Source organism: Benincasa hispida, chromosome 6 (assembly GCF_027475165.1).
Source record: "Benincasa hispida cultivar pf3 chromosome 6, pf3_genome.v1.1, whole genome shotgun sequence".
NCBI lineage: Eukaryota > Viridiplantae > Streptophyta > Magnoliopsida > Cucurbitales > Cucurbitaceae > Benincasa > Benincasa hispida.
Genome location: NC_143483.1, coordinates 10,665,249 through 10,676,469, shown reverse-complemented (window position 1 = coordinate 10,676,469; position 11,221 = coordinate 10,665,249). Strand labels below are relative to the sequence as shown.

General features: G+C 32.8%; 1 protein-coding gene across 1 annotated transcript; it reads left to right on the top strand.

Annotated features, from left to right (window-relative positions):
* The first annotated feature begins 938 nt into the window (after positions 1-938).
* On the top strand, positions 939-3,812 carry LOC120079880 (Leucine-rich repeat protein kinase family protein). Its single transcript, XM_039034328.2, has 2 exons — positions 939-2,974; positions 3,461-3,812. The coding sequence occupies exon 1, from the start codon at positions 1,078-1,080 to the stop codon at positions 2,908-2,910; it is 1,833 nt and encodes a 610-aa protein (XP_038890256.1). The 5' UTR covers positions 939-1,077; the 3' UTR covers positions 2,911-2,974; positions 3,461-3,812.
* The last annotated feature ends 7,409 nt before the right edge of the window (positions 3,813-11,221 follow it).

The window sequence follows — 11,221 nt, the reverse complement described above, 5'->3', positions numbered from 1 at the left end:
AGTGTATCTTTAAAGTTGTATGTAACCTTAAGTACAATGCTTCATTTTTTTTTTAAAAAAAAAAATTATTGAGATCACTAGAGAAATCAATGTGCTACTCTTTCATTGCCTATTGATTTTATGATAAGTATCTTGTTATTTACTATTTTATAAAAGTTCATGAAGTCTAGATAGACATTCAATCTTAAATTACTTAAATCTTAAAATTTGAAGAATAATCTAATCGATTCTATTGGTTTGTTCCAACTTCATTGATGGGCAAAGATTTGAATAACATTTTCAAACAATTACATGTTTGGTCAACCAACAAGATTTTAATAAATGAATTCAAATTTAAAGTACAAAAACAAATCACATTTATATTTTATTGTTTTTTATCTAATCTAACCTCCCAATAGAGTATATATCTTAATTAATTAAACTATTTTAGGTTTTGATCAAATGATATTATGATATGATTAAAAGTCTAAAAGTTTTTAGGGACAAGATAGCTAGAAACAAATGTCATACTTCATAATTTAAATGAAGTTTAGGGATTGAAGTTGTAATTTGGTTATTTTTTAAAAAACAAACAAAACAAAACAATTAGTTTTAGTTTTTTCTGTTAAAAATTGTAATTTTTGCAATGTAGAAAGAAAGAATAGGCTGTTTTAGTTTTAGAATGTAGTCAATGCTTTCACAGGATGTCTTCCCCTTTTTATCTGAAGACAGTCAAACCTTTTTCATTTATTTAGACAACTCCAACTCAACTTCTCTCTTTTTACATTATTTGTAAATATATCCTTTTTTTTTTTTCCCAAATTCCCCTTTTACTCCTCTCTCTATTATTTTATTCCAATATATGGTAAGATTGGAAAAGAGCCCATAAAAATATGAATACAGGGGTATTTTGGTAAAATGGTTGGTCTTATAACCTTGAAATTATTGGAGTTTGGAAAATGATCAAAAAGAAAAAGGAAAACTGAAAAGGATTCATTGATGGGAGGAGGAAGAAGGGCCAAAAGAAGACCCTGGTTCAGGCTTTAGGAGCCTCAATCAACAATCATTTCAAAGGGTTTTTTATTTTTGTTTTTCACCATGAAGATCTTCATTTTCTTCCTCAAATGGGTTTCTCTCAATCATCATCATCTTCTTCTTCTTCTTCTTCTACTTTGTGTTTCTCCATCTTTTTCTGTAGTTCCAGAAGACGATATAAGGTGCCTTCGTGGGGTTAAGAATGCGCTCGTTGATCCTCTTGGAAGGCTCAGTTCATGGGATTTCAAGAACACTTCCGTTGGTCATCTCTGCAACAAATTCGTCGGTCTTTCCTGCTGGAACGACCGTGAGAATCGCATTCTCAGCCTTGAACTCAAAGATATGAAGCTTTCCGGTTCGATTTCTGAAGACTTGCAGTACTGTGTAAGCTTGCAGAAACTGGATCTGTCCGGCAATAGCTTTGCCGGCGCGATCCCGCCGCATATTTGTGAGTGGCTTCCGTATTTGGTTAGTATGGATTTGTCTAACAATCAATTTACCGGTTCTATTCCGGCTGATCTTGCTAAATGTTCTTATCTGAATTCGTTGATTTTGTCCGATAATGAGCTGTCTGGTACAATACCAGTTGAGCTCACGAGTTTGGGTAGGCTTAATAAATTTTCTGTTGCGAACAATCAACTCACTGGTACGATTCCCTCATTTTTTGATAAATTTGGGAAGGAAGATTTTGATGGGAACAGTGATTTATGTGGAGGGCCTGTTGGATCTAGTTGTGGTGGGTTGAGCAAGAAGAATCTTGCGATTATTATAGCTGCTGGTGTGTTTGGTGCTGCGGCTTCTCTGTTATTAGGTTTTGGGTTATGGTGGTGGTATCACTCTAGAATGAACATGAAGAGAAGAAGGGGATATGGGGATGGGATTAGTGGGGATTGGGCTGATAGATTGAGAGCTTATAAGCTTGTTCAAGTTTCCTTGTTTCAAAAGCCTCTTGTGAAAGTTAAATTGGCTGATCTGATGGCTGCTACTAACAATTTCAATCCAGAAAACATTATAGTTTCTTCTAGAACTGGGACTACTTATAGAGCTGTTCTACCAGATGGCTCTGTGCTTGCTATAAAGCGGCTCAATACTTGCAAGCTTGGCGAGAAGCTGTTTCGAATGGAGATGAACCGGTTAGGATCGATAAGGCACCCGAATTTGACACCCCTTTTGGGGTTTTGTGTTGTGGAAGAGGAAAAGCTTTTGGTTTATAAGTATATGTCTAATGGGACTTTGTCTTCTTTGTTACATGGAAATGATGAGATATTGGATTGGCCAACTAGGTTTAGGATTGGTCTGGGTGCAGCTAGAGGTCTTGCTTGGCTTCACCATGGATGCCAACCTCCGTTTATGCATCAAAACATTTGTTCTAGTGTAATTCTTGTGGATGAAGACTATGATGCTAGGATCATGGATTTTGGATTGGCAAAGTTGATGGCTTCAGATTCTCATGACAGTAGTTTTGTTAATGGAGATTTAGGGGAACTTGGTTATGTCGCTCCCGAATACCCGAGCACCATGATTGCTTCTCTGAAGGGGGATGTTTATGGATTTGGGGTTGTGCTTTTGGAGTTGATCACTGGCCAAAAACCTCTAGAAGTCACCAAAGCAGAGGAAGGCTATAAGGGTAACTTGGTGGATTGGGTTAATCAGCTAAGTATGTCGGGTCGAATTAAGGATGTTATTGATAAAGATCTTTGTGGGAAAGGGAACGATGAAGAGATCTTACAATTTCTGAAAATTACAATGAACTGCATTGTTTCTCGGCCGAAGGACAGGTGGTCTATGTATCAGGTTTATCAGTCAATGAGAGCCATGGCTAAAGACTACAGTTTCCCTGAACCAGATGATGAATTCCCACTTTTACTCGGCAAGGGAGATAATGAACCAATGTAGCTCCAGAAAAATATATGTGGATGGAAAACATTATATAGAGGACTTGAGATTTCAACATCTTCTGGTGAGTTCTCAACGACTCGTAATGTAAATCGTGTTAACTCGCGTAAAAGAAAACTTGTTTCCACAATTGTTTCGTATGGCTGTATGATACAATAAACCCAAGTTAGACTGTAGGTTCTTGGATTCTAAAGTAATTTATCTATTATCCTAGATGGCACACTGCCTCTATAGAGATTCCTTGCTTTTGAATGAAACACTAAAACTATCGCACATGAAATCGCTTTTGCTCTAACGCTTATACCGATACTGTTCCTACTGCTCGGTACCTTGTATGTATGCTTCATAAGCTTCATCATTGTTTCTTGCTACACTTGCTATACGATAATTGACCATCAAATACTCGAAATATTGTTAGGAGGAGCTGAGAATAAGAGCATTTCTGACATTCATTTCCTTAGATGTCGGTATCTTGCCAATAAAGATACCATGATTTCATTTCTATGTGGTTTGTATGATATGTATTTGATCCTTGCATTGAAATATGTAGGTTAAAACTTGTTAGAATGTATGTCAACTAGATTAAGGAGCCATTGAAAGATCAAAACTGGTGTCTTCTTTCTTCTAAAGATCTGCACAAATGCTGCCCTCCTTTTTCTCACCTGGTTGCTAATATCTACTCGTTTCGATACCGTCAACTCTTCGAACCGTGTTTTTATATTCAGTTGGTTCTGTATAAATATATAAATATTTAAATATGTATATGTAGAAGTGAAAAATGTCTGCTTCTAAGTTTGGCATTGACTTTGAAACTTTCAAATTCTGAATTTGTTCTGTATGATTATTGTTGTTAATCTTTTGCACGTTAAATGGTTATTTTCAACCATACGTGCACTCACAAATTTTCTTTCTTTCCATTCCTTTCCTTTTTTTATTATTTATTATTTTTTCTGTTTTGCAAGCTGGTCAAAGTCAACATCAGACACATCTAATTGTTTCATTTTTGAATCTTGAAATTTCTTAGTTGAACATTTATCTGAAAGACATGTCATCTTGTTGCTGTATTTATCTTTGTTGGGAGAACTTTTGTTGTTAAAAGGTTTCGTTGTTAAAAGGTTTTGTTTGATTACGATTTTTCTTTGTTTCGTAATTATTTTTATAAATGTTATTATGGCCCTAACCAAATTTGAGACTCTTAAAGACAAGTTTAGTTGTTTTGAATTAAAATTGAAGGACTCTATAAAACTTAGTTTAAAAAATTGACCAAAGAATCCATGGGTTTACATATTGTATGTGGGACAGGCATAGCCAAGTTGTTGTAAAGAGGGGACTGAAAAATAATGAAGTTTGACTAAAATTTTAAAAGTACTGTAGAAAGCAGAAAAAGACAAAACATGTAGGCTAAATTTACAAATAAAAAATTTTTGGAAAGTTATTATCATATGGATCTTAGTTACATAAATTGATTATTTTTTTTTTTAAAAAATAAAACTACAAGTTTTCACTAAATAATATATAGTCATAATCTGTAATTTTTTATTTTTTAAAAAAAGAATTGGGTCAATGGAGTGTTGGAAAATGATTGTGATGAGAATCTGTCCTATTGCAACTTGAAAATTGAATATGTTTTCATTTACTTTACACATTTGTTTGGGCATTAGTTACTTTGGACCAAGTCTTTCTTTATAGGTTTATTTCTCAAATATAAAAATAAAAATTAACAAAAAAAAAAAAAAAAAAAAAAAAAAGCTTATTTTCAAATATATAAAAATGAGTCAATTTATCTACAAACATAGAAAAATGTCACCGTATCAATGATAGATAGTAATAGACTCTAATAAACATTTATCATTGTCTCTCGCTGATAGACATAGGGATGATGTAAATAATAAAAAATTGAGAAAACCAAACCAAACCAAATCGATTCAATGGATTGGTTTGGTTTTTTAGCAAAACATTGGATAGGTTGGTTTGAATTTTGAGAAAACGAAGATTTTTTGGATCGGTTTTGGTTTTTGTTTGACAAATCCAATAAAAAATCGAACCGAACCAAGAGATATAAATATACCTAAATAAATCCAAAATTCCTCTTATTTCCTTTTTTAAGCTTGGATTCTTCATTTCTCATATATATATATATATATAAAAGACTACATGGAAGGGAAAAAAAAAACCAAATACAAAAGATAAGAATTCAAAGATAATGACATATATAAATTTTAAAATTGAAGATAATGTCAAGAGAGGTATGGAAGAAAAAGCAAACAAATCATTTAGGAGACATTTAGGACAAAAAATTGGTTATTGTAGTCCTGGGTTATTATGGTTGGTTTATTATAGTTTGACTTTGAGGTGTAGATTATTTTAGTTTGAGAAGCAAATACTAAACATTGTAGCAAAGAATAAAAAAAAGATGAATGTAAAATAGTAAAAACTGTAGCAAATGAAAGTTTTGAAAAAGTGTTGATCGTAGCTAATTGAGGATTACAAAATGGTATTTACTGTAGCAGTAGCAAGAGGTGGTTATTATAGTCTTAGGATAATCTTTACCCCAAACTCCCCCTTAGATTGTTTGAATTACGATTGCCAATGGTGTGGGAATTTTGTCGAGACCTTTGACTAATATGGTAACTTGGAAAATTTGAATGATCCAGGGAAGTTGTAACTTTGGTAAAAAAAAAAAAAAAAAAAAAAAATGAAAATGGACAAAAGCATAATTTTTTAAAAAGAAAAAGAAAAAAAAACCCAAAAACCAAACGACATATGACCGAACCAAGGGAAAACCGAACCAACGGTTTTACTCTTTATTAGATATCGGTTCGGTTCCTATTTTAGCTAACTAATTTGTTTGATTGGATTCTTGGATTAGCTTAAAACCGAAGAAAACGGAACCAATATCATCCCTAGATAGATAGTGAAAGTTTGTTATATTTAAAAATATTTTCAATAGTTTTGTTATTAAAATAATTAAAAAAGAGAAAAAAAGAAAAAAGAAAAACAAAGCAAATCAAAGAGGGAGAAAAGCAAAAGTGATAGGGCGGATACCTTAGAACCCCAATTTTGAATTTTTCTATTCATGTTACTATCTTAGAGAGAGAGAAGAGAACTGGGTTTCTTCTCAACCCAATAATTGAACAAAAAGAAAAGGTTATTATAAATATTATAAATAAATGTTAGATGCTCATGCATACTGTCCAATACCAAATGTCATTTTTCCATTACCACACATGTTACTCATGTGTCATCTAACCACCCATATATAGTGTTCAAGTGTACCACATCCTATTTGCCACTTTACCTAGTATATATAGTGACATTTGGTGGATCTTGGAAAAACACACATTGGTAAGAAAATCCACTTCAAAATTTCACTCACATTTTCATATTATCAAATTTTCATAATTTTAGTTATTTTATTTTATTTTATTTATATATTATTATATTATATTTTCTCTATATCTGTGTTCCCCTTGTGTTCCTTAATTTCACAGCATGTTATCAGCACGAGCTCCTGTCGCTAAAGGTAGGTCAGTTTTTTCTTTATTATAATTAATAAATTAAAATTTTGCATATTTAGTACATATTAAATTTATAATATAAATATAATATTTTTTAATAGTATTGCTATAACAAACCTTACGAAATTAGAATTCGCAGCCCTTGACATTAATGACAATAATTATTTATCATGGGTGCTCGATGCCAAAATCTAGTTGGATGCTATGAACATGGGAGAAACAATTAAAGAAGAAAATATGACATCTAGTCAAGACAAAACAAAAACTATGATTTTTCTTCGTCATCATCTTCACGAGGGATTGAAAATAGAGTATTTTACAATAAAAGATCCCTGTATCTTGTGAAAAATTTGAAAGAAAGGTATGATCATAAGAAAACAGTTATTCTTCCTAAAACTTGTTATGAGTGGATGCATTTACGGCTACAAGATTTTACATCAGTAAGTGATTATAATTCTGCATTATTTAAAATCAGTTCAAAATTGTTGTTATGTGGAGAGAAAATTACTGATGCTGATATGTTAGAGAAGATATTTTCTAATTCATGTTTCAAATATGCTCCTATAGTAGTAATATCAAGAGAAAGGTTTTAAACACTATTTTGAATTAATTTCATGTCTTCTCGTGGCCGAACAAAATAACGAGTTATTGATGAAGAACCACGAATCTCAACCAACTAGAACAACATCATTCCATGAAGTGAAAGTTGTGAATGTTAATAATCGTGGTTAAGGTCGTGGTCGTGACCATGGCATGGGAGGGTTGTAACATGGGATTCGGGACAAATCAAACTCCAGAAATGGATTGGATCTCTTAGGTCGATTCCAACTTTGACTCTCCAATTTGGTAGCATTATTGGGGCCAACCTCTGAGGTTTGAAAATAGGAGGTTACACTTACAAGAGTTACTAAGTGTTAGTAAGTTTTTGACCGAAAACGGTAACTAAATAACTATAGGAATAAAGAGTTATTCTAGAGTTAGTATTTAGTCAAGAATGTCTTGCTTTAGTGAAGGAGTATTTGACTACCCCTTGGTAGTATCTATTATGACTCACTAAAGTATCGTTGTAAATAAATAATGAAATTTGGGTACATTGTTAATTTTGCTAAAATTTGATTAGGTTTAGAAAGAAATTTACTAATTAGAATTTGTTTATTTTTTTAGCATTTCAAATTCTTCTAAAAAACCCGCTTCCGATAAATTTCACGGATTTAAATATTCAACATGAAAATCAAATATAAACGCAATATTAGTAAATGATGATTTAAAATTCGTTTTAATAAAGGAATGTCCTGTAAATCCCAGCTCATCAGAAAACCAAAATGTTTGGAATTCTTATGACAAATGGATTAGGGAAAATGATAAAGCTCGATTCTGTACATTAGCAAGCATATCCGATATACTAGCTAATAAATATGAGAGCATGGTTTCCGCCAAAGAAATCATGGATTCGATGCAGACATTGTTTGAACAATCTGTCAAGCATAAGACTCTTGATAATATTTATAACTTTGACATACAGGATAGAATCTCCGTTAACGAACATGCTCTAGATATGTTAAAAGTAATAAATAGGAATGCCATAGATGAGGAAGTTAAGAAAGCACAATAAAGTAAATATGATTTATAGGTTGTTGAAACATGTTTAGTGGAAAATGATAAGTTAACCAGGATATTAGATTCATATGCCACTAATCATATTTGCGCTTTCACTCAGGAAACTAGTTCCTAGAGGCAGCTTACAGAAGGTGAAACAACCTTGAAGGTAGGGACTGAAGAGGTTGTCTCAACTAAAGTAATGGGAGATATGAAGTTATTTATTGAAGATAGATTCATTTTACTTGAAAATGTTTATCATGTTCTTGCTATGAGGAGGAATTTAATATATGTCTCTTATTTGCTAGAATAAAAATGTAAATTTTATTTTGAAGTTAATGAAGTATTCATTATTTCAAAAGGTATTAGAATATGTTCTGAAAAACTAGAAAATAACTTATATATGTTAAAATCAACTGAGGCAAAAGCTGTTTTGAATATAGAGATGTTTAAAACAGCCGAAACTCAAAATAAAAGATGAAAATTTTCTTTTAATGCCTATCTTTGGCACCTAAGACTTGGTCACATTAATCTCAGTAAAATTACGAAATTGGTTTATAGTGAACTCCTAATTTAGTTAGAAGACAACTTTCTACCAACGCGTGAGTCTTGTCTTGAGGGTAAGATGACCAAAAGATATTTTATGGGAAAAGATCTTAGAGCCAAAGAACCCTTAGAGCTCATACATTCACCCCTTTGTACAAGGAGGGTATGAATATTTCATCAATTTTACTGATGATTATTCTAGATAAGTTTGAAACCCTAAAAAAATTTAAGAAGTATAAGACAGAGGTTGAGAATCAATTAGGTAAAAAGATTAAAACACTTCGATCAGATCGAGGTGAGGAGTATATGGACTTGAAATTCCAGGACTATTTGATAAAATACGGAATTCAATCTAACTCATAGCACTTGGTACACCTCAATAGAATGGTGTAGCAGAAAGGAGAAATAGAACCTTGTTGGACATGGTTTGTTTAATGATGAGTTATGCTCAGTTGCCTAATTCATTTTGGGGATGTGTAATAGAGACTGCTGTTTACATTTTGAACAAGATTCCCTAAAAAAGGTGTTTATGAAACACAATACGAGTTATGGAGAGGGCGTAAAGGTAATTTATGTCACTTCAAGATTTAAGGATGCTTGACACACGTGTTGCCTTAGAACCCAAAGAAGTTAGAACACCGTTCAATAGTATGCCTATTTGTAGGATACCCCCAAAAAATAAAAGGTGGTCTATTTTATGATCCTTAGGAGAATAAAATATTTGTATCGACAAGTGCAACTCTTTGAGGAAGACCACATAAGAAATCATCAACCTCACAGTAAGCTAGTATTAGATGAGATGTCCAAAGAATCTACAGATAAATGAACAAAAGTAGTTGATCAAGCTGGTCCTTTAACAAAAGTTGTTGATCCATCACATCATTCTCATAGGTTGAGAATGCCTCGACGTAGTGGAAGGGTTGTTCAACAACCTGACCGCTATACGAGTTTAATAGAAACTCAAGTCATCATACTTGATGATGGCTTAGAGGATCCATTGACCTTTAATAAGACAAATGGAATATGTACATAGAGATCAATGGATAAAAGCCATGGACTTAGAAATGGAGTCGATGTATTGTTGGTCCTTCAAGCATCTTATATTGATAAGATGTTGTCTAGATATAAGATGCAAAATTCCAAGAGAGGTCTGTTACATTTTAGGCATGAGATTCATTTTTCTAAGGAACAATGTCTTAAGACACCTCAAGAGGTTGAGGTTATGAAACGATTCCCTTATACATCAGTAGTTGAGAGTTTAATGTATGTCATGTTGTGTAATGCCTAGACATATACTATGCAATTGGAATAGTCAGTAGGTTTTAGTCCAATCCTGGATATGATCATTGGACCACCGTTAAAAACATCCTCAAGTATCTTTGGAGAACGAGGAACTATATGCTCGTGTATGGTGCTAAGGATCTGATCCTTACTAAATACATGACTCTGATTTTCAAACCGATATTGATTTGAGAAATCAACTTGAGGACCAGTGTTCATTTTGAATGGAGGAGCATAAAGCAAAGTTGTATTGTTGACTTCACCATCGAAACGGAGTATATAACTGCATGTGAAGCAAAAAAAGAAGTATGGCTAAGGAAGTTCTTGATTGATATCGAAGTAGTCCAAATATGCATCTGCATATCACCCTTTATTGTGATAACAATGGAATTATAAATTCAAAAGAACCTACAAGCCATAAGTGTGGGAAGTACATTGAGCGTAAGTACCATCTCATCAGGATTATACTTAGGAGACGTAATCGTCATGCAGATAGCCTCAAAAGACAATTTAGCTGATCCATTTACAAAGACTCTCACGATTAAAGTGTTTGAGGGTCACCTAGTTAGACTAGGACTATGAGATTCATAAATCTAGGGCAAGTGGGAGAATTCAAGGGTATCTAGTGTCCTAGTTTATTGTATTTATATTTATTCTCTCATACTCAACTTTGTATATATTAGTATATATGTAAATCCACTGGAGTTTTAATCCAAATAGAAGTTTGTTGGGTTGTATGTACTTACTCGCAGTTTGTAATCTTTAAACTTATTCTATTTACAATAAAGTTGTTATTGAGGCTTCTTCATTAAAGTTGTTATTGAACATGTAAGTTGCATTTGTAACAACTTAAATCCAATAAACTAACGAACCTTTGACTATAGCATGAATACTTGAACGTTATGTAGAGACATAAAAGAGGATCAAGTTTGGCTATATAGTCAAAATGGTCTATAAATATAAGGATAAGGTTGGGTATCTTATCTTGAGAATACTATGGATGCGACCTACTTTATATTTGATACAAACGATATGATCCCAAAATCGTTCATGTAGGGGCATCCTATGCAAAAGATGTTTGCATAAGATCGGACCACGAAATAGTCACTTATTCTTTATAACGTCGTTTATTGTTAAAACTGACTAATTAGATGACCTAAGGTAACTCGATCTCAATTCTGAGCTAACAATGAACTCCTATTTATTCAAGATTATCCTTTAATCTGCATGGGTAAGAGTAGCTAGCTAGGGGTAAGACTGAGTAGATAGTTAGGGACATAGTTCTGCAAGATGGAATTCATTCCTACCCAATTTCAGGGTTAACAGATAGATTGTTCTCTTAAGTACTGACTCCTAATTTTGAACAAGGG

Excerpts from the sequence above, each read along its gene's own strand:
- LOC120079880 (XM_039034328.2), top strand. The coding sequence starts at position 1,078 with ATGAAGATCTTCATTTTCTTCCTCAAATGGGTTTCTCTCAATCATCAT.